The sequence below is a fragment of the Drosophila yakuba genome, chromosome 2R (genome assembly GCF_016746365.2).
Source record: "Drosophila yakuba strain Tai18E2 chromosome 2R, Prin_Dyak_Tai18E2_2.1, whole genome shotgun sequence".
In the NCBI taxonomy this organism is placed as follows: Eukaryota; Metazoa; Arthropoda; class Insecta; order Diptera; family Drosophilidae; genus Drosophila; species Drosophila yakuba.
In genome coordinates this window covers 18298061-18321606 of record NC_052528.2, presented here as the reverse complement: position 1 = coordinate 18321606, position 23546 = coordinate 18298061, and the positions used below count along the sequence as shown (strand labels likewise).

Below are 23546 nucleotides of genomic sequence, written 5' to 3'. Positions count from 1 at the left end.
GACTGGCCCATGCCACATGCCACATGCCACTTGGCCTGAAACGGGTCCTAAATTCGTACAAATTTACACACGCGTGGGAGGTTTCGTTTGCTTTACGCCCTTTTAACTTGGCTTATTCTTCCTTCCAACGAATTCAGTGTCAACTTTCAAGTGCGTTTAATGGCATTCCTTCGGTTCCTTAGATTTTGGCGCATAATACATTTGCCTGGGACTTTCGTGCGCATATCATCAGAATATTTCGGCTGGCAGGAGTAATCCAAATCGATACCTGTCTAATTGTTTGGGTATCGAATGGCGGCTTTTGCCAGCGCCAGTTAATTAAATTCCAGCCCAGCCACACGAGGCGTATGATTGATGTCACCCAAATGCCAGGTGCTCCTCCTCCTCTTCCTCCTCCTCCAAGAACCCCCTTTCCTCGCCCAATAATGACGACCCAGCAGGCAGCTGGGTGTCGGATTTTAGAAGTTCGCCAGCCTCGGCTTCCTCGGCAATTAGCTGGCAAAAATCAGTGCCTCGAAAAGTGGGTGAGCTCTAGGATTACACTTGGTACACTTGGTGGTGGCCAACCGAGCGTGGGTGGCTCCTGTGGCATTTCCCAGCCGCCAACGATGATTGCTCCCGAAAGGAGCTTAAAGTCGGTCTCCAGGGGGCTCGTGGTGGATGTGGAAATGGATGTGGATGTGTATGGGAGGGTGATGGAGGATGGCCGCCAGCCTCTTGACCGCTTGCCATAAAGTTGTAAATGCTTAAAATAGACTCGCATATCCGAGGTTAAGTGCGTCGGAGGAGCAGCGTGCGGGTCCAGTGACCGATAATAAACGAACTGGAGGCCAGTGCCGCAGGATACGGGAGGTCCTGGCCCGCTTGTATAATTCCAACTTAATATAAATCAGCAGGTGGTGATTTTTGCCCTGCTCTCAACTTTTAGCTCAACTTTCGGTCTGCTGGATAATAATTCGAGTTCCGTATGAGATTTCCCAAATATTCAAGCATCTATTATACAGTAAAATTTATGAATTAAAGCTAGGAATCTCTATATGTATATTGCTTACACAAACATAAATCATGGTGCACATTAAATGGAGAATTCTGGTTATTGATTACAGCTTTTAAGTGCGTGATTGATGAGGCGCCGCTGATATGGATTTAATTTTAATTGCTTGAAAAAAACAATAAAACGTTAGTTATTTAGTAAACTTGCAACATAAATTTAGTTGATACCAAAAAGTTAGAAGTTAGAGTAAAATATGCTACCAGCTAGGATGAAATATTTATTACGGCACTCGTTTAACAGCTTAACAAGATGGGTTAGCTATTATTTAGCCAAATTAAGCTAATAACAACACTCTCATATGTTATTAACATATTTACCCATTCGATGGGCCTTTCCGCATTATTATTTGTATCCCATTAGGGCATTTAAAATGCAAGGGCAGCTGCGAGGGGCTTTGAACTCGGATGCTGAATTCCTAGACTGTGCCGTCAGCTAAGGAAAATTCGTAGCTAAGGAAATTTGGAGACAGAACGCCCACGCATAAACATATGTACGTACGTGCAGGGAGGTGGAAAATTCGAGGGGAAAACTGTGCGTGTGTGTGAGTGGCCCCAAAGTGCCCTCATGCCTATTGAGTGCCGATTTTTATGCCCCTAATATGTGTGCGTGTGTGCATGGGAGTGTGCATGTGTAGATTAGTACGATGCCAGGCAATTTACGATTAGCAAGGACCCTTCGTCACACCGATCCACACAGCTCCCCCCATTTCCCCGGAAAAACCACGCTTTTCACACAAGAAATGCCGTTAAGACGCTCTGCTTTGCACCTCGAGGACTTTGTGTTTACATATGCGACCTGAGCGCCTGAAATCGTTTTATTTATTTACCACGCCAATGTTTCTCCACTTTCCCATCCAACCACCCAGCCCCTTAAAAGCCACCCACTCATATATCTTATTAAGGTCCTGCCATTATTATTGTTATTGCCATTGCCGTGTTTGTCTTTGGGTTTGTTTTTATTCATGTGGGGAGTTCTTGAGCTCTTGAGTTCCTCATTATGAATGGGGGGCTTTGTTTGTGTGGTTTTGAAGTGTCAAGAAACTTGGCGCTGCTCGAACTTAAATTAATATTAATGGCCATTTAGTCGCGAGCTGTTGAATTAAACACACTCGGGTATGGCTATTTAATTGGCTAAATAAAGTCTGCCCCAGAAACAATAAAATTAAGTCACTGAACTGCGAGAAATTGGGATAAAAGTAAATATTATGGGGGAAACACGTTCCGTAAACATCCTGAAATATACAGAGCGCCAATAATTAAATAATTAGTGGTTTAATTCCCAACAACTTATCCCTAATAAACAACGCTTTTAAGGCTTGTTAACTTAATTAAATGATAATAATTACGCATATTCGTTTTATTTTTTTTTTCAATTTCAAATGCCGCAGCGCAAAGTATTTAAGCTGTCATTTATCGAAGCCGCAAAAATCATGGCAGCATAAATGCAGTACAGCAAAATGCAAAATTTGTTTAAGCCAGTGCATAATAAACATCGATTGAGTGGAAATTAATTTATAAGCTAATATTTATTTAAATGACTTGGCTGAAAGCCCCCACTCTTCAAAGTACTATATACCAAGTTATATTATAAGCAAAATTTGGGTAACTCATTGAGTAAAAACCGCTTAATATGTTATTAAAGATGAAATGATGGTGATCACATCACACTGTTAAAATAATTACAGCCCAAACACAAGCCGAATTAAATTTCCGCCAGAAATTTAAAAATAACAAAAATAATCATCCGAAAAATGAGCAAAAATAGCTTGATATCCGAAACCTGAAAAGAAGACTAAAATACACAGACAATCATGACGCAGTCAAGATGCCCAGAAAAGGACTCACCGCAAAGGATGAGGATGAGGAGGAGGAAAAGTTGGAGGAGGAGGACCAACACTTTGGACAGTTAATAAAGCCGGGATAAGCACTCGACTTGGCTGGATGACAACTTGACGTGGTCGCTGAAATGCCGCAATGAGCGAGCACCCGAAGCTGGTTTATTAAAAATGAGTAGCGAAGAGATGGCCAAGTAAATAGCGGAGTGCAGGAGTGTGGCGAAAAAGGAATACAGCTGACAAATCGCGGGTTGCCAGGCCCGAGATAAGCAAGCCTGTCGCCAGGACATGCAAAAGGAGTCGCAGGATGCGAGATGGGAAAATCCATGGCACGTAGCTGGCAGCAGATCAACGCACGGCCGACGCGCTCGACATTTTCATGAGTTAATTTAATTTCTGTATCTGTCGAAACTGTGGCAAATCCCAATAGGCAAAAAGGCAGAACAGCAGAAAAGCAAAAGCAAAAGCATTTCAGTAAATAATGGCCCAAATGTGCGTCCGATTTAAGCTGATTGACGTGATGGCACATTTCAATGACACTTACGCCCACAAAATCATCTTCGAAATGGCCGGAAATTGATTCTGGAAACGAGATGAAAAGTTAATGTCGCCTTTTGTGGCCAGAACCACAAAGTTCGCTTAAGTTTCGTTTAAACCTAACAGTAATCATCGCCAGACACAATTTTCGATTATATGTATGTTTATGATTACAAACGCTGATAAACGGGTTGCCTCAATGTTGCAAGCACAAGCAATACGAGTTGAAAGTTATTTTGACATTTACAAATATTTTCATTAAGTGCTAAGCTAAAGAGGCTTAACGAATATCTTCTGAGTTTGCCAATTATTCGCTGCCATTAGTCATCATTAGTCGATCTTTAAGCGATCACACAAGATACTTATAGGAAACTACTTGTTTTGCTTATGAAACCTTTATGTTGCAAGCAACAAAAAGCTAGAAATAAATCAATCAGTTCCACAAAAAAAGGTCCCAAAGCAACATGTCACATGTCACGCATTGTATCTCGATTTTGAATCAATCTAGAAGCCTGAAATATTTCAAAGGGTTTCCGCAGTGAAAAGTCCAATAGCCTTTTAATACTGCAGGCAAATCGAACGACTGTTCCATGACTTTACAAAAGCACACGACCATAAAAAAAAAGATGTAAGCGATTTGTTTGAAGTGAATGAGATTAAGTTGTGACTCCGATTTCACCTCTTTGTGCCTGCAGCCAAACCAATTAATCTTCCCAAAAATGGCCTAAAACCGCAGAGAGTTTTCCCCATCGCAATCCCTTTGGCTTTTTCCTTTTCCCAGGTCGCGACCGGCCTATTTTCTTGCTGTTGTTGTGGTGGGCAAAGTTTTCCTTTAGTGCTCCTTAAAGTTTCCTCTGTAATTTAATTTCCATGAATATTTAGGATTTTTGTTGAGTTTTTCGCGACCAGCAGACAAATGGAGACAAAGTTTTAAACGCACAATTTACATTTATTTTCAACTATATGCTGGCACATAAAAATGTATTTACAAAGTTTCTTTTGGTCTATTTGAGAGCACACAACAAGTTTTAGTCTTCTTAACCAACTAATATAATTTATACGTAAAATATGTTTAGCTTAAAGCCGCGCCACGGCTGCAATACTTTAGTTTACCTATGGGATTAATTTTCATAGTTTTGACACGGAAAAAAGACATCAAAATTCTTTGGTATTTGTATATTTACACTAAGTAACATTTTTCTTACTTTGATTCCTTGCCAAAGTTTAACTAACGCCATGTTCAACTGGTTTTTGCTTTTTTACATTTGAATTTATGTTTAGTGTAGTGTCACAAAAAGAAGTGTAATTTAATTAATAATATGCTTCAGAAATACTAAGCTGCAAAGCCAAGTAAGTTTTTCAGTTTATCTAAGCCATTTATCCCATTTACATTTATCAAAATTAAAGATTAAACTTAAACTCAAAACTGATGTAAGTGGTGTGCCTAGAGTAGATGCAAATGAATTTCAAATCATATGAATTTGCAGGTTGGAAATCTTTAGCTTTTAATTACGTTTACTTTTGATTTCGATAGAGTGCCTAGGATACATTGGCAAACGGCTGCCCGAATTCCTGTAAACTCCGTAAACTCCTGTAAACTGAATCGCTCGGATTCAGTTCATCAGCGATTCCTGGTACTTGGCTGGACTCGACCTGGTCTGCTGGCCAATCTCGTTAAGCGGCAGAAATCCGTAGGACGGCGGTGCGGCTGCTTCATTGTGACCTGGTGCTTGGAGCACGGGCATGGCCAATTCCACGGCTGAAATGGGGGCTCCGTTCTGATTGCCTCCATTGGGCAGGGTGGTAATCGTGGTCTCCTGCAGGCGACAGCTGTCCATTGTGTTGTACGCAAATGATGTGTTCATGGAACAGTCCGAAACAGATAGGGCAGATAGGTGGACTCACCTGCGGATGGTGCTCTGGTAGCAGGAGTGGCGCGACTGGAAGCGCTTGGAGGCCGTGCTGGTCAGCGAGGTGTCCCGGTGCATGCAGAAGGTGTCGTGCTGGCCGCGCTTCTTGCGCCGTCCACTTGCTCCGCGGCAGAAGAGATATCTGGCGGAGAAGAGTGCAGTTGTCGGAACAATGATTCCGGATTCGCGGGTCAAGCAAAAATATTACATTAAATTCCCTCACATGGGACGCTGTGTGTGGGGTGGTCTTGTGTGTTTACACAGAGCAAAATTGGCATGGAGTCTTGTCGAAATCAAATTTATGTGGCAAGAGCTTTGCAAAATATTCTGTTTTTCTTCGATCTTGAGTTGATATAAGAACAACAACGTAACTGTGAAAATTTTACATATTTTAAATAAATCTGAATCGTGTAAGAAACTTCCAAATAACTGTTTTGAAACAATTTTACACTTGACAAAAAATATATTTTAAGCTTGTAACAGGATTAACGAATATCCAAATTAAAATTAATAAATTAAACTGCGGGGAAATTTGTAGTATTTCATCAAAAATAGTAAACAAATTTCTAGTTAACTTCATCATTTTGTTTCCAGTGCATGCACTTTGTGAGCAAACGAGAAAGCATCTAACAATTTCAGATTGCAATTTGAGAGCATAAATTGATATAGAAGGGGAAGTGTGGCAATTGGTCATTGAATGAACATACATATACTTCAACGCAAGTTGAGGAAAATATTAGAAAATTTATGAAATAAAAATGAAGTGGGTGTTTACAGCATATGGTTTGCCAAAACTCATAACATTTATATGCTTTTTATTTTGTTATCCATCAATTATTTCGCCTTGTTCTATCATGTCATCAGCAGAGCTCTCAAATTGAGTCATAAATAATAAAAAATAACATAATTGTACAAAATTACGGAAAACTGCAATAACTTTTGAATAGAGAAAATTAAATGAATTTAACTCCTAAAGGATGACCAGAAAACTACAAAATGCTTAGTGCTTAAAGTTGTGGTTGAAATTGTAGCAAACTTTCAAGTCACGCATGTTTGCTCAAATGTTTTTCGAATTTTCTTTGCTCTTTTGTTATTTGAAAGTTAAGAGTTTTGTATGGAAGTAGTGATACAAGTTGAGTTGGCTTACGCTTACAGTTACGGGGGCTACAGTTTGTTTATTGATTTGCTAGCGACAGTCGACTGCCGACTAGCGAGTACCGATTGGTCATGCTGTAGCGCTCTTATTCGGCTGGTGGATTGATGTAAACGAACAAATACCTATTGAAATGCTTGCGAAAGGCGCCGCTCACGAAGTACAGGGCCACAGGATTCGCACAGCTGTTGGCAAAGGACATGCAGTAGGCGACGATGCGCAGCACATGCCAGAAGGCATTGTAATCATCCTGGGCGGTGGGCCTGCAAGAGTCAGAGAACGGCTATCAGATACCCAGTAAAAGTATTTGAATGATATAAATGGAATTTGGTAAAAAGTAGGGGAAGCAACACATAGATAGGCATGTATTACTTAATAGATATAAATGATGCATGATGAGAAATTTAAGGGGATATAATTATTTAATACTCGGTTCGATGCATTTCATATACCCTATGAACTTCCGAGTACCCCTCGCAAAAAGAAACACAAACAAACATCGGGATTCAGAGCGAGCAAAGCACCCATAATGGAGATATCGAGGGGAAATTGATTGTCCGGCATCCCAGGCGAACAAGTGTCGGACAAATGGCAACAACATTACTCATACGCAGGATATGCAGGACCCTTTGTGAACACATAGCATATATAGCTATATGCTGTATGTGCGCCATATCCTTGGCTGCTGGCAGGTTCCCTTTTATCCGCTTGACAAATTGACTTTCCATCCATTCATACCCAGTTTAGCACCCCTCCAGGGAGGTGGATCCAAATCAGTGGACCCAGAGCACTCACACTCACCAGAAGTAGAACCAGAGGAAGAAGACGTGGTAGGGCAGAAAGCAAATTCCAAAGATGACAACGAAGGCCAGCACAGTAACAGCCACTTTGCGACGGGCTCGAACCTGGAAAAAATGAAACACAAACATCAACATGGGTTAATCGGTAATGCGGTAAGGAAGAGCCGCGGTTTTTACAAATATAATATAATCGGCTTCAAAGAGTTGTGGCAACAAACAGCTCTTGAATATTGTAAACAAACTTTTTGATTGTCGAAAACAGTGAGCAACACAAGTTGTTCACTGCACAAAATACAACAGAAAAGGTTACATGTTACATTCTGATCTGAAAGTCTAATATACCCCCCAATCAACGAGTAACGAATATAAAATTTAAGCACAATTTTGTACACAGTTTTAGAATTTAAAAGATTGTTTTCTTCTAAAAAAATGTATAACTTTTTGAATTAAAGCACAAAATCATTGACAAGGAAGCTTAAGCAAAGTTTATCTACAAACAAAAGACGAAAAAGTTCAAGCAACCTGAAAGAAATTAAAAGTTCGCATAAAATACTTTTTGTAAGCATTTTCGGGTGTTTAAACATTTCAGTTCAGACACCATGCAATTGACTTTTCCTTTTGAATGGCATGCTTCATGAGTGCTGTAAAACTAAATACTAGAAGCACAAAGTCAATTGTGAAAAGGGAAAATACTCAAGCTTTTTTAACGAAAAAGGAGAACAAGCTTTAAGAAAATGAAAATTATTAAAATACACACGAATAAATAAAGAAGTCATTGAAAGGATCACGTGCTCGGTAGCCACTAAAAAGTTCGTCAATTTATTCCTTTGAATTTCAGAGCGCCAGTCCAGTTAGTATGAATATTTTATGCTACCCAACTGAATGGAAAAAGTTTTTGCACACATTTTTTGCGAATGCAGTTTGGCGAGAACTGTATAATTCACTCTACCTTTTTTCGCCACTGGTTCAGTATAAACTAAATGATTGATTTCAATTGGTGGTACTTATCAATACGGTTGGTAAACATACATAAATTGAATTTCGACTCACCTGACGCACAGCTCCCTGAATTTCGCCAGGAACACTGGCCGAATACATCAAATGGAGGGCGATGAGCACGTAGAAGACGGCGATGATGACCAGTGGAATGGCGTAGTAGACCAGAAAGTGCAACAGGACCATGGACTTGGCGTAGTTGATGCCCCACTCCTCCGGATACGGATAGCAGATGACTATGGACTTTTCGTTTATGCCGAGGTGCTGCAGGGAAGACAGAAACATAAAAACGTATTTCGTGACCAGAGGGGTGAGCTACCTTCAGGTTACTTCCGAGTAGAGCTGGCAAACCGCAGAGAATGGCCAGCAGCCAAATGGAAACCGCGGTGGCCAAGGTCATTCTGGTGGCCCGACGACCACCTCCTGAAAAATTCAATGCAAATGAGAGGGGAGGTAAAAAGAAGGATACTCTCTGCCACACAAGGAACCATCAATCGCGAATTAACACTCACCATGAGCGTGGAACTTCCTCAAAGGATCCACGATGGCAAAGTACCGATCGCCGGATAACGCAGTCAGCGTGAACACCGACACCCCGATGGACACATCCTTCATGAACTCCGACAGGCTGCACAGGAAGCTGCCATATGGCCAATACTCCACTGTGTAGACTGTGGACGCGAGGGGCACTGTGGTTATAATAACCAGCAGATCGGCCAGGGCCAGTGATAAAATGTAGCTGAAAGAAACCATTTTTAAGTAGAATTAGAAGTTAAGATATGTTACTTAAGAATACAAACTAAGAGTTTTACGCAGACCTATAGCATTGCCCTCATCAAAAACAATCGTGTTCATCTATCGTTCTGTTCATCGTCTACTCATTTAGCGTTCATTAGATGTTCATCTACCGTTCATTAGATGTTCATCTACCGTTCATTTTCTATTTATAGTACGTTCCTATAGCGTTTATTGGCTGTTTATCTTCCGTTCATTTTCTGTTCATCTTCTGTTCATATAGCGTTCATTAATTGTTCATCTACCGTTCATTTTCTGTTCATAAAGCGTTCATTAACTGTTCATCCACCGTTCATTTCCCGTCCGCAATCTGTTCATCGTCCGCGAATCACCCCAGTATCGACTGCTTGTGGATTTATGCCTAACTTTTTGAGACAAACAGGCTGACTTTGCAGCGGAGTTAGCTCATCTTTTGGCACAGCACGTGCCCTTGTCACATTTGAGTGTGATAAAAATGTGGCACTACGTTGATTTATGTGTGCCAAACTTTTTAGGAAACTGTACAGAGTTGCTGACTTTGGGGGTAATACAATGACCATTAAAATTGATTTATCTAGCATAAGCCATATTAAGTGGAATGTAAATTATCCGTCGTCGAGCAGACAAAAGAAGGCGAATTTAACTATTTATTTTAACTGGGTCTTGGCATCTGCCACCGCACACTTGAGGCCAGCGAACAACTGGTGCTCAGTGGCACTTCCAATTCGGTCCGTGATCTCATGCAGTAATTCCGACTTTATCCAACCTCTCCGCTTTCCATAAATAAGCTGCATGTGGCACTTTGTTTGCCACGTTCTCTGGCCGACGCCACGGAAATGCAACACCAAATTACGTTTTTGTGGCCCCCAGCAAAGCCGATAAGGGTCCTTTGATATCCTGCCTGGGCAGGCACTTGGCTTTAAAAGCACCAAACTTGGCTTTCACCAATTTACCACCAGGGCAGCGAAATGCAATTTCAGCGTAATTTGATCAGTTGACATTTGCTTTCGTCTGCGACTTTTATGTGAGTTAAGCTTAATGCAAAATCGAGTTGCCTGCAAACTCACACATTTATCCCACACATTTATCCATCGAGCAATGTTTCAACATCCTCCTCTAGCGAACTTAAGTGGTAAGTGGTCGCTACCATGTGGCACAACAATCCGGCTTTAAAGTGCAAGTGGCGCAGCTTTTCCGGCCGCAATGACCGCTTCGGCCAACAAAGTGGAATATTTTAATTGGCATTTGCCCTGCCTTTTGCCACAAGGTCGCAGCCTTTAATGATGAACTCGTGTCGCTAATAAACTACTTCGCAATGCCAAGAAGTTGCCACTGGAAACCGTGCGGTTCGAGTTGTTTGCTTTAAAACTTGGGAAAATTATCGGGAAAATTAACAAACCACCTTAGGTCATAGGTATTTGCTAGCAACTTAGTTTCATAACTTAATTAGCTGCGAATGAAATTTATTTATCAATGTAAATTCGGAACAAGGATCGCTTTAAGCGTTTTAATGTAAACTTAACCTGAAGCGATTCACTGAAGTATGCTTTGAAATTTCCAAAAATGTATGAACATTTCTGAAAGCAGAAAACAAGGCAGTCACAATAAGTGCCTGAATACAGCAAGTGGCTTCCTTTGGTCTCAAAGTGCTCGTACAATTCATTTTCGTTCGCCCTTAAGGAATTACTTTGGCTTCCCAAGTAAAGTAGGCAACATCTCGTTTATGTAAGTCACATAGGGTTTTTCTTCTTGTCTGCCTGAAAATCATATTTATCTCGTTCGTAAGCCTGCTAGGATAACTTGATTTATGGCACAACACGCAGCTTTGGAGTACAACATACTCGTATACTAATTGTCTATGTAGGAAAATCAACCCCGACATGACTAATTAGTTATGCCATTTTCCTGTTCGTCGTCTGTGAAAACATCAACAGCTGCCAATCGATCTGGATATGTGCATATATGTATGTATGTTAGATTTGGGACACATGTGAAAGGAAAATTTTAAGTGATTTCCATGCGGAGGCGGCAACGACATTAGCATTATCATCGCCACACGACAGCCTCCCTGTTCGCCTGCCCGCCTGCCACTTAATTAACCGACGCGTCTGTCTGGGCCAGGACTATTTTCAGGCACTGTTCTTGGCCAACTCGTGACATTTGCCTTTTGCATGCATAATTTGGCGCAGACTCTTCGCTGCCGGGCGTGTGGCATATAATTAAATTCAATTTAAATTGCCCGTAAATCAAAAAGACATTTTCCAAGCCAGCAGTCGAGCTGGTGTTTCGACTAGTTCATATCCTGTAGGGATACACAAGTGGCTATTCATGTTAGAAGTAGTTGCATCTTCCTGGCTAAGATGTTTCATCTAAAACTGCATGACAACCTAAAAATTGTTGTATATATTTAGTCTAAGCAGTTTATAAAAATATTTGATTCAATTTTCAGTCCACTATTGGCGGTATCTACCCAACCTGAACCTAGCTCTTTCGAATGTTATGGAAACTTTTCCCTGCGGCACTCACGTGTTTGGAACATTCCGCATCTGTCGCACACTGAGGAAGACCACAATCAAAGTGCCATTGCCCAGGACGCCGACCACGAAGATCAGGGCAAAGAGGATGGGCACGATGTAGGTTTCCGGTCGCCGGCCGTAGGGCACGTAGGGTGTCTCGGTGGTCAACAGTTCGCTGAAGTTCTCGGAGGAGCCGGGGTCCAGCAGGGGCCACTCGGTGGACTGGGTGAACTGGGTGAATTGGGTGGCCCCCATGGCCAGATCCCACAGGGTCTGGGTGACATTCGGCAGGGGGGGCAGTGCCGTTGGGGATTCCCCCGAAATGTCCAGGCCGCTGGCCATGGCCAAGTCCGTATCCATGCTCACCAAGCTGGCTATCATCTGGGTAAAATCTACTGAGTCCGCTCGATTTTCCCTCGTTTAATGCGTTTCCTTGCCCAGCAAAACGGAAATTGTTTAAGCCAACATGATTAATTTGATTTTTTCATGGCTCGTTGCCTGCTGCATTTTTGCATCGAATTCAGGTCCAACTGAAAGTAGAGAGAAACAATACAATTTGTTACATGAAATTGATTAAATTTGCATTCGGTTTTGCTTTAATGGCTTTGTAGATGAAATGCAATTATTCGGTATTAAATTCTTGCTGCCCAATAGTCCAAAAATGTTGTGCATATTTTCAATGCTATTAAACGCTTGAATCCATTCGCATTTGTTTACTTTTCATATATTTGCTGTGGGATCAATTTATTGGTTTTGCATCTATGGCAAACAATTTTCTATTGTTCTAAGGCAAACCTGTGTGTTGAATACCGAAATCGAAAGGCTAAATTGAAAGGCTTAAATTGAACTACAGTTTCTTTGGACCAATAAAATGACAATTGTTTCTGATTTTTACAAATAAAATTTAAATTTCAATTACTTTGAATTACAATGCACTTTTTATCTTATCTGCTCTGGTGTTGTGTGCTTTATTCCATTTTCATTTACGATTGAAGTGCATTTCTTCTCCAAACTGCATAATTGCATTTGCACATTTTCATGGGAAAGGATTTTAGCATCTCCACCCTCTTTCGTTAATTAAATGCTTCCCTTTAGCTGGGTAATTTGGTATTCCCTTTTCCGAAAGTTCAACCCAAAACACGTGCTAAGTTTCCATTAAAGGCAAGTGAAGCAAGTGAAAAACGGGCCATGAGCAAGGGGCTTTATGTAACAGATTTATGGCATCGGCGTGGAATTTCTTATCAACTTGATGGGGCTGTTGTCTTGGATGTCCTGCCCCCGTTCGACACTTCAAGGAATGCATATCCTGTCATTACATTTCCAGCCATTAACCACACACAAACAGCCACACACACACCCACACACCCACACACAGCAACACACAACCACACATCGAGTTACAGTGACTCATAAAATGTAACCGACGCCCGAGGAAACTTCAATGACTTGGTTAGGGGCAGGAAAATCTTGAGAGCCGGAAAACCCTGCGTAATTGAAATCTGTGCATTCGGGTTTCCTCTTTCGCCCTGGCTGTCATTCCGATGACATAAAAAATTATGAATGGTCTTCCATCGCAGCCAGGTGAACAGCCAGGTAAACATCCGCAGGAATCTTTAACTTTCCTTTCAGCTGCATGAGGCCATCAGGCGGATGCCATAGAAAACTTGATGCACAAACTGTAAAAACAGATGCCTTTAAAACCAAATCCGTATGAATGCATAAATACCATTTGCATAAACCGAGTGAGGCGTTATTTTGATGCCACAAAGTTGCAAAGTTGCAAAGTGTTGGCTTCTTTCAACTCAGTTTGAAAATCTAAAAGTGCGGTTGCTTTAATTTAATAGCCAGCAGCAGCAGTAAATTGAACTCAAGCTAAGACTAATTAAACCAAATTGTGCGGCAATCATTTGAAAAAAAACGTAACTGCCAAAGTTCCGCTTATTCCATTAAAGTTTTCTTGGCCAACTCAGGTAAACAAGAAGAGTAAGTTACCGAGTTTTCCACAATTAGTTCGAGTTTAAAAGGTATTGTTTTTTTTTTTTTAGTTTCTGGAAAATAATTTCCCATCAATGGCAGCTCTTGCTGCTACTTCATAAAAACAATTGGTTTTTAATGAGTTTGTGATCCAATTGCGAGCAAGCTAATTACACGGGGTAATAAAAAAAGAAACTAATGAACGGCAAATTAAAACTAGTCAAACAATTAAACCAGAAATATATAGTTTATGGCATATGTGAGTCAAATTTGACAAATTTTTTTTTTGAAAACCGAAAAAGTAGGGATTGACATAGTTAGCTATGTTTATTTGCAGCACAAAATCATTTTTGGCTAAGTTATGGCGAAAATGCCCATTGAAAATATCAGATTTTTACAAACAAAAATTTTTTTTCGATTTTTTGATAAAAAATAATACCTTTTTTTTGATAGCAGTGAAAATAATTGTCCAAAACTGGAATGCCATACCTCGTTGAATTCGTAACAAAATTCCCTATCGATCTATGTACATATATCGAAATGCTAATTTTTGGACATTTTTCGCAAATTTTGATAAAATAAAATTATCGAAAATGCAAAAATTTGTCAATTTTTTTTTTTCGAAAATCAAAAAAGTGGGGATAGACATAGTTAGTTATGTTTATTAGCAGCACAAAACAGTCTTTATTTTAGCTGTGACGTCATTTTTGGCTAAAATATGGCGAAAACGCCGATTGAAAATATCCGTTTTATTACAAAAATTTTTTTTCCGATTTCTTTCATAAAAAAAAATCCGTTTTTTTCGATAGCACTTATACTTACTGTTGAAAATCAATTTTGGATTTCCAGAAGGACGAAATTTTCAAAAAGCAAAGAAGATCATAAACAATTATATTTCTATAATATAATATAATTACATATACATACATATAATATAATTACATTCGCGAAAAGCCCTTGCTCGTTCATCATTTAGCAAATGAAAGGAATTCAAATTTAGGGAACACCTTTCGCCTTTTCTTTTGATTTTCCAAAACTTTTCGTCTCGTTTTCAATGGCCATTTCATATTTACCAGTTCGTCAGCTCGTTAGACTTTCGAGAAGTTTGTGCCCATCCGAGTAACTTGAGTTGAATTAAATTTTCTATTGTTGATTCCCTTGAATGGCTTCTACTTCTCGTTACTGGTCAAAAAACTGAGCTGGTGAAATTTGCAAATACCCAAATATGTAAATAAAGTTAGAGAACAAAGGCACACTAATTAAGAAATTTCTAGCAGAAGCTGCAAATCGCTGAATTATGTCCAAACTCAAACTGGGTGCCCAATGAGCCTGTTGAAATGTCAACATTGTTTGTCCTCTTTGTTTATCGCCCAGCGTAATTAATTTGTTAACTGAATGTTAACACAAGTGGGTGGTGAATGGTGGGTTGCGGTCAGGTTTATTTGCACAACACTTAGCTAATTGAATTTTGACACTGACTACTAGGCCAAGTGATAAATTATGCCCTTTAAAGTGCCACGCATCGCACTTCATTCGCCGCCATAAATACTCACAGCTCCAACGATAATGGATATATTCCAATTTTGAACCCGCTGCCATTAGAACGGCAAATAAACCTGTTAGCCTATATCAATAACTGGCTTACATCCATCCATTCGTGCCCCCGACCGCAGCAAAAACAAAAAGCCCAACTTCACAGCGAAGTGCCGTGATTTATGGCATTCAGTGGCCGGCAGAAGTCCGCTTATCTGGCGACCATCTGGATGTCAACTACTTATGGACTCCCGGCGAACGGGTGACCCTCGATTGGGTAAACTGATAATTTGGTTTGACAAAGTGTAGTGCCAACTAAGAAGACAGTGCGAAAATAAATAGCCCATCATAAATACGAAACGACATCAACTTTTACAGTGCGAATTTGACTGAACTTGGTATTGATGTACGGCTTGATATCCTGGAGCAAGTCCAGTGTCCTTTCATACTTTTTGTTCCATACTAATTGGTTTTTAGGATGTTAGTTATCTCTGTTACGATAAATCGTTCTCTTTCCACCTTAAAGTTTGAGCCTCTTTCCGGGGTACCCGTTAGTCGCTACCCATATCCATCCTCCAATAGCTGCTTGTTACATTTATGGCTACATGCTCACGAGTGCGTTTGATAAATCAATGCAATTTATCAGTAGTTCAGCTATGGACACACGCCACTTAAATGCCTCGGCTGCCAAGATCCCGAGATCCGGAGGTAGTGGGGGCCACCAGCAACATAGGTGCCACTGGAAACATGTTATCACATCGCAAACAGTCAGTCGGCCCACGTTGCCAACCATTTGGGAATCGAACCTAGAACAAAAACGGGCGACGGTAGCTAGTAGCTGAATCTTATCTCCTGGTTTTTGGGACTTAGTGCGTCCCATAATAAATGCAGTTAAGTCGGGATTGTTTTTGGGTACAAAGGGCGCACTGGAATTCGCAACGCCGCACACGAATGTTGTGTATAAATAAGACGGGTGTTTTGGACACTCGTACTGTGCCACGAAAATAAAGAAAGATGAGCTCTTTTCCATTTTTCAGTTGTGCTGGTGAAATTGTTTTGCGCTTTTCATATGAAAAATGCGTAAAAAAAAAAAAAAGGGAGACAGGCTTTACCAAAAGATTTGCGATTGGCCATTTGTTTTGCCGCATGTAATTGAATACTCGGTTGCCTGATATTTATTTATTTATGCAAATGTAATGAAAGGAAAATACGGTGTTCAATCATTTATTCCGGGTAAAAGCTTATGAATAGCTCAGTAAATTTGTTGAATTTTGATATTCAACCTATCGCTGTTTTATTTTTAAAATGCTGCGATATTGCAGCATTAAAGCCTGCGGCTCTTTTTCGAATGCCAAGTTTAATGGCTTTGCACACACTATAATTTCAGTCGGATTATGGATATATAAGTGTACCCAAATACCCGCATGTTCGAGCATTAACCATCCACTAAGAAGTGGCGATAAAAAATCAAATATAGGCGTCCCATAAGCCATTACAGAACACAGTCCTTGTTCTTGTACCCTTTACTCGTAAAGTCAAAGGGTATATTAGATTCGTTGCAGTGTACACATGTAAGAAATGTAAGAGAAGTATGCATAAATACTCCTGATTAGAATCACTTGTCAAGTAGATCTGATCGCCTGGCACATCCTTTAGCTGACTAGTGGGTACCTGATAGTCGAGCTACTCAACTAAAGCGTTGTACTTCCACACAGCAGCCATTTTAATATATTATTTTTCTTGCCTTTCTGAAAATTGTTTTACCAATTCGCACTTAACGCTGCTGTGGAAAAGAAGTGGGTTTAAAATAAAGGCATAAACGATGGGAGGATTTCCGTTGTCATTATCTAGATAAATTATTTATGTAATCGCGCGTAACCATTATTTTTATGAAATTTCTATTGCCCGCGGTCTAGAAACAATTTTCCCCCGTCCACCACGAAAATCGATTGTCATAGGGAAATTCGCGATAGAAAAACCAGGAGAACAAAGTTAGAATTTTTGCTGAAAAGAATGTAATAAAAACGGGGTCGAAAAAGTGGGTGCGCTATGTTCCCCAATCAGTGCGGCAAAAAAACTTTAAATTACCAACAAAGTATACCCTCACATTCGTAATAAGCAGTTGAGTTCCCAACATCGCAATTAGATTTTTCGTTGGCGCAATCAGAGTGCATTACTATGTATGTTCGACTAAAACTTTGTCGACAACAGACAATTTCCATTGAATTTTCCATTTAGATGTAAAGCACAACACTGAGCTCAATTTGAATTGCACAAAATATTGTACCTTAAAATGTATATATATACACCTATGAATTTTACATGTGCAACAGTCAACAAAATTGATCAATCAATCAATTTTATTTTTGATTTTGGTTCAAAAAGTATGACTTCCATTCACCAGATTTGATGAATTTTTTAATTAAATTATTTTGCTTGTCAGACTCGTTTTGGCATTTCATTTTATTTGACATTTCCCACTAGTCTGAATCACTTTCCACTGGATTTTCTAGCAAACTTTTCGGCTCTGCAATTTGAAAGGACTAATTGCCCGCTAAAAAGAGCCAATTTTTCGCATTCTCTTGTTTTTTCCTTTCTCTTGTTTTTTTTTTGGCAAATAAAGAGTCCTTTGCACGTATAAATGGAGTGTCCGACACTTGATTTATATACTTGAGTAATGGATGTCGCACACATAAAGTCGACTGGTCAGAGCTTTTCGTAGCTGTGGGTGACAATTTAAAATGGAAAACGGAACGACAAATGCTTTGAGTAGAAGACAGCAAAATACCCTGCAAAAATTATACTATTTTTCCACCTAAATATTTACCTATACAGAAATGTAACATATTGTTTAAAGTACTTTTTCTGGCTGAGCAAACCCCTGATGCTTAAAAATAAAAACTGCCAACAGATCAAAGCATTTTTGTTCCTTCATCATTAGTATCATATCCACAATGTCCCTATTTCGTAGCCTTCTTTTAGGCGCCTTTACGCGATTTGCGTTCAATCTTTCACGCGCTGACAATTTATTTTTTTGCTTACATCTCTGCCTATCATTAATTTAAATTTTATTCTATTTTTTCGCCTAACTGCCAACCACTTTGCATACAATTGAACATTGCTCCCACCACCCCCTTTCCAAGTGCTTAATTTTCTCGTGTTTTTCCCAGGCTTTTTTTTGTAGTTTGTTGACATTTCTTTGATGGGCGTAGAGCAGCTTCATTATTCAGCAACAGCTGCTGGGTTTATGGAGGGGAGGGGAGGGGTGGGGTGAGGAGGGGAGGGTGTCAACACCCCTCGACACATAAATTTGACTGACTGACGGACACGCCGCACTTATGCCTCAATCCATCGTGCCCCCCGGCATCAGCACATATATCATTTTCATTTTGTAATTTGTCTCCCCCGCCCACACCTCCGGTTTTCCCACTTTTCCCGCTTTTCCCCACTTTTCCCGCTTTTCCACCCGACTTTCGGCATTTCGCCCCGTCACGGGCCATTTTGTGCACAATGGCCCACAGTTAATTGGTTGGGTGTTGCCCATTTTCCTGCCACTGGGCGCTGGTAGCTGGGATCCTGGGATACTGGGTGCTGGGAACTGGGAACTGGGATACTGGTACCAGGGTCCTTGGTCCTTCGTCCTGGTATCGGTGTCGGTGTCGTCGGCGACAGGAGCGATGTAGGCGCCTCATATTAAATTACATGACAGCTTACATGAGGTGCTAACTTCCCGCCGGCGAGCTCATTAAATGTGGAAAATAAATGGCGAATGGAACCACGTCTTCGCTGGTGAAAAATGCGGCAGATTCAGTTTTACTTATGCAATTTTAATCATTTTCCTGCGATTTTCTTTCAGCTTTGCTGATTTCTAGTAAAGTGATTTGAGCCAAACAATGTAATCAGCGCAGAAGACTGATTACTTTCATTAAATACATATATATATTTATTGAAATACATTTAAAATATATTTGTATTGCTCATTAAACGTTGATGTTAAGCATTCTTCAAGTATGTAAATCTCAGTTATCATACTGAGCCCCAAACTTTGTTTCAAAAGGCTTAATTCCGTCTTTTGTGTCAAACCATAATCTCCAGATTTCAAAGCCCTCTAATTGAAAATTCAACTTTCTAAGAATACAAAGCAATAAATTAATTTGGGCAAAATGCTACCAGTTAAGTCATCGCACACTTTTCAAATTGAATGCGAAGCAAAATTAATTAATTCCAAACGTGCGCGCTATCAAAAATTCTACTCCCAGGAGCAACTCCAGGCGATAGAAAATGTAAGTAAAATATTAATACCGTCTGTTTCGCCCTTCGGTTACTTAATTAATGAGATGATGCAGCAGTGCAAATATGCATGCACTTGCCCACTTATGCACTCATAGAATTCCATGAGCTAAAAAGGGCAAAAAGTCGGAAATAGGAAAACGCCATTTTAAATTCAACCTTTGTGCAATGCGGGAATTGCGGTTTCGTGTTACGCACAACCTAATAATGCTAATTGCATATCGGTCCGTACCCCTCTGGCCCTCAACTACTACCAACTTGGCTAAATGGAGAGGCACTTTTCGGATTGGCAAGGGGATGCACTTGCAATCCATTTGGTTATAAGCTTATGCAAAAATGGCAAACAAACAAATAGGAGGTATTACGAACATAATTGTGGGCGTTTTGTATGCACAGGTGTGCCACAGATAGCTGTAAGTATAAATATCCTTAAAATTCGATTCATCAGTATTTTCCATCTAGCAAAAGTTATTCCTCTTTTACAAAGACCTCCTTTGGGTAATTATATCATTTGCCATTTGCAGATGCACAGACATCCTCGCCATTTGCCTCTCCTAATAACTTTTCCTGGTAGAGATTTGAATCTGGACGTCAACAGGACTGTCAATGTCCAGAGTCCTTTGCACAAAAGCATCGCAAAAAAGCAGGAGTGAAAGTGAAAGTGAAAGGAAAGGAAGGGAAAGGCCAGAAGTGAGAGACAAAGGCACTTGAAAAGTTCCGCATCATTACTCGGCTGTTTTGTGGTGATTGGCTTTTGTATTGGGCTGATCTCTGACCCGCCCCCAAAGTAAACAAAAACTTCAACGAGACTCCGGCTCGAGGATTGAGATTCCGGGCAGAAATGACAGTTTGGACCGCTCAGATGCAGACACTTGAACTGACGACGTGTTGTGTTTGCCCAAACGAACGAACGAATGAACTTTTCCAACTAAAACAAAGGTGCAAGGAAAACTCCGTATGTATCTTACATTTCAATTTAAGTTCGCCGAGAGTTCCTCCTTTCGCTGTTCCTGCCCTTGATTAACAGCAAACAGCGTGTGCCCGTGGATTCGGCTTCATTTCCACCTAATTAGTTGCAATTGTTTGCCGCCTTACGTTCACTTCCGACTGTGACGCGCACACATGGCGTATGCGCATTATAAAAATTTATGACTCATAGAAATTAAACGACTGTCATTCGTATGTATTAGCCGGGCGAAATTAGTTTGTCCTAGCAGATCCCAGACGAACCCAGAGTTTGAGGACTATAAATGGGTGGAACTTCGTTATGGGTGCGGTTTTCTCGGTTTTCTGCCGTTTTGCGGGAGGAACAATAGCGACGAACAAATGCGAAAGATGCATATCAAATGGTTGCCAGCATAAATCAAAGGTAACCCAAATACATAAATATCATGCAATAAACGAGTTTATAGGGTGGACTTCTGGGGAGTGGAAGAGAATCCTTATCTAAGCAATTTCCCTCTTTCATTTGTACACGAGTATTTCTGCCTTTTTGGCGCCTCTGAATAATGTATAAACTTGGCCTTTAATTGAACTTTTCGCAGATAAGCAGTCAATAAATCGAGAATGTAAAATGTATTTGCTTTCACGCGGCTTTTCGCTATTTATTTTTGTTCCTTTTGTTTTGCTTTTGTAAGATCTGCCAACGAAAATTTGGCAAGGTGCTGAAATTGTTTAATTCGTAGGCACCTTAAATCAATCCATTCAGCGAAATAACATTCACGAAATCTCATCCATATGTTTCTGTACAATATTCGTGCATTTGTTTACATAGTTTTTGTTTAATGCTGTCGCGTCGGTAAATTGTAAACAAACTTACTCAATGGACTGAATAGATGGACGGATCGTGTCCAGGAGCACGCCCCATTTAAATGTATATACTATGTATATATAGTATATAGCGCCAAAATATAGACAATTTCACCGATTAGGTGCGCAGGAAAACTACATTTCCCAAAAGCTGCCAATTTGCTTTGCCCCAGAAGTTTTCCCGATCGTGAGGCTATGCTAATGGCACCTTTAAGCCGCGCAGTTAGCTCATTCAGCTCATCCAGCTGCCAACGGCTAATAAATGGTAACCGCATCCGATGCACTTTGGGATTCCTGCAGCATTTCTATACCCCATTGCTTCTCTGCCAATTTTCACAGTTTTTGTGCATTTTCCAGTTCCTGTCCCTGGCTTTATTTTGTTTTGGGGTTTTTGCACTGGTTTTTCATTAGCTTGGGAGTTTCCGCCTTGGCGCAAAGTGTGCAGCATGAAAAGGGTGTTACCCAAATCCCCGAATAAAACATGAGCTCAAGATTCTGATTACGAGTGTAACCTTTATGTCTGCTCACCCCAAATTGAAATGAAAAACATTCAGAGTTTATAGTGCATGGCAAGAAACTATGGCAATAAAATACCATTATTCAAAAAATCATTTATTCGAATTGTAGTACAAACAAAATGACAATTTATTTTGAGTACCATTAAAATATCCAATGGAAGACATATATTTTCAAATTTTTAAATAAAAATGCATTTCTTAAGAAGATATTTAGCTAACAAAAAATATATTCTTTCTGTGTGATGGATGACCACACACTGAATGGCAAGAAGTGCAACGCTTTTGTCAATAAAAACCGAATTAAAATAGAGGCAGGAACGATGGTGTAGTTATTAGGAATTATTCATTGAATTCAATCAGCAGGAAATCTATCATGCTGCAAGACCAGAAATTGCATTAAAATGGAAATTTCTATGGTGCGTTTCAAGCATCGGGTTTCGAAAATATCCAACCCATATTCAGATTCAGGATTTATGGGGCCGCACAAGCCGTAACAATCCAACGGAAAACGGAAGCAAAATAAACAGCACAAAAGCGTAACGGAAACAGAAACAGAAGCCCAGGAAAAGGGGCCCGTTTTTGCCGATTTGGACGTAAATGCATATAAGCTTTTGCACCAGCACCAGCACCCACTCACAATTTACGATTGCAAACTGCAGTTTCGGTGGAGTCAAGGACCGGAAACCCGTTGTATTTCACGGCCCCTTTACGGATTCAAATGTCGATAGGCGGACAGGAAGAATTTATGGAGCTCTCATCAATTCCTCCGGTTAATAAAGCCGACATATGCAACACTCGAATGTCAGCTGTCGAAAAGCCAGGAAAAGGGCGATTACGCGAGATTAACCGATCAATTTTTAATTTGCCATTTCCGAGAGCGCAGATACGTCGTAGTACGTACACACATTTCCATCAATCTGCAGTTATTATTTATTATGCTTATGCTTACATTTGCGTTAAAGTGTTTTCCGTGTTTTCTGTGTTTTTCGTGTTCTCAAGCGATTCCGGTCGTCTCATTTAGGATGCCACTTAAACAGGATGTGGATGGGCAGAGCACATGCCACGCATACAACGCGCACTTGGGCCAAATTTTGTTTACACCGCCAAGACACAACACAACACACACGGGAAGAATTCAAATGAATGAATTTATTATTGAATTCTTTTTTAGCAGGCCCCAAAGCACTTGAGACGCTATCGCCGGATATTGGCATCAACGCTGCCAAATCGCCGAGTACATCCGAAAAATTGAGTTTTTGAACTTGAACTGTCCGTCGGCGCGGAGCAAAGAACGCATGCGACTTGTTGGCGCGCGCGAAAACGTTTGGCTTGGTTTCGCATTGGCCTTTCCTTGGCTGCCTGGCTGCATGTTGGCCGGACCAATTGATCCGGAGATTGGTTGGGGCGCCAAAATGGGAACCCCACTCTGTTTGGCTAAGAAATGCCGGCTCTTTTGCACGCAAGCGCAGCAACATGTTGCCGACTCTTGGAAATGTTGCAGCACACCAAAATAACTCATATGTAAGCATTGATCACAGGTTATATTTTTTACAGTATTTGAAATAAATATTTATATCTATTATATATATATATATATTTATCTTTGCTGTGTAAGTTGCTGGTTTTCTTTTAAATTTACCTCCCGACCGGTAACTTGCTATCGATATATCACGAAAAGTGCCGGCAGTCCGTTATCGATGAGTGCGCACTCTCTTTCAGTCAAAACCGTGACTCCATTGGAGATGGGATCGCCTTTGGTGACTAAGGTAACAAAAACATCACAAATATTTTGTTAAAATTAAAATATGTTTAAAACACTCTCCTTTTCAAATAATAGCAGCAAAATCA

At 40.3% G+C, this 23546-nt stretch overlaps 1 protein-coding gene across 2 annotated transcripts; it reads right to left on the bottom strand.

Annotated features, from left to right (window-relative positions):
• Nucleotides 1-4358: 4358 nt before the first annotated feature.
• LOC6531240 (neuropeptide CCHamide-1 receptor) lies at nucleotides 4359-23050 on the bottom strand. 2 transcript variants are annotated; one of them, XM_002092016.4, is made up of 9 exons: nucleotides 22648-23046; nucleotides 11585-12104; nucleotides 8797-9023; nucleotides 8604-8707; nucleotides 8339-8548; nucleotides 7290-7393; nucleotides 6614-6751; nucleotides 5331-5477; nucleotides 4359-5255 (listed from the first exon to the last, which is right to left on the bottom strand). In XM_002092016.4, exons 2-9 carry the CDS (start codon nucleotides 11953-11955, stop codon nucleotides 5039-5041), a joined length of 1518 nt encoding a protein of 505 aa, XP_002092052.1. In that variant the 5' UTR covers nucleotides 11956-12104; nucleotides 22648-23046; the 3' UTR covers nucleotides 4359-5038. The 2 variants fall into 2 exon arrangements, 1 of the variants encoding a protein (XP_002092052.1); XR_005560639.2 differs by lacking the exon at nucleotides 4359-5255 and having other exon boundaries at nucleotides 5394-5477; nucleotides 6489-6751; nucleotides 22648-23050.
• Nucleotides 23051-23546: the final 496 nt, after the last annotated feature.

Coding starts and splice junctions, on each gene's coding strand:
- LOC6531240 (XM_002092016.4), bottom strand. CDS start 11,955: ATGATAGCCAGCTTGGTGAGCATGGATACGGACTTGGCCATGGCCAGC. Junction 8,708..8,796: donor GAGGAAGTTCCACGCTCATG/GTGAGTGTTAAT, acceptor TGAATTTTTCAG/GAGGTGGTCGTCGGGCCACC. Junction 5,256..5,330: donor TACCAGAGCACCATCCGCAG/GTGAGTCCACCT, acceptor CACAATGGACAG/CTGTCGCCTGCAGGAGACCA.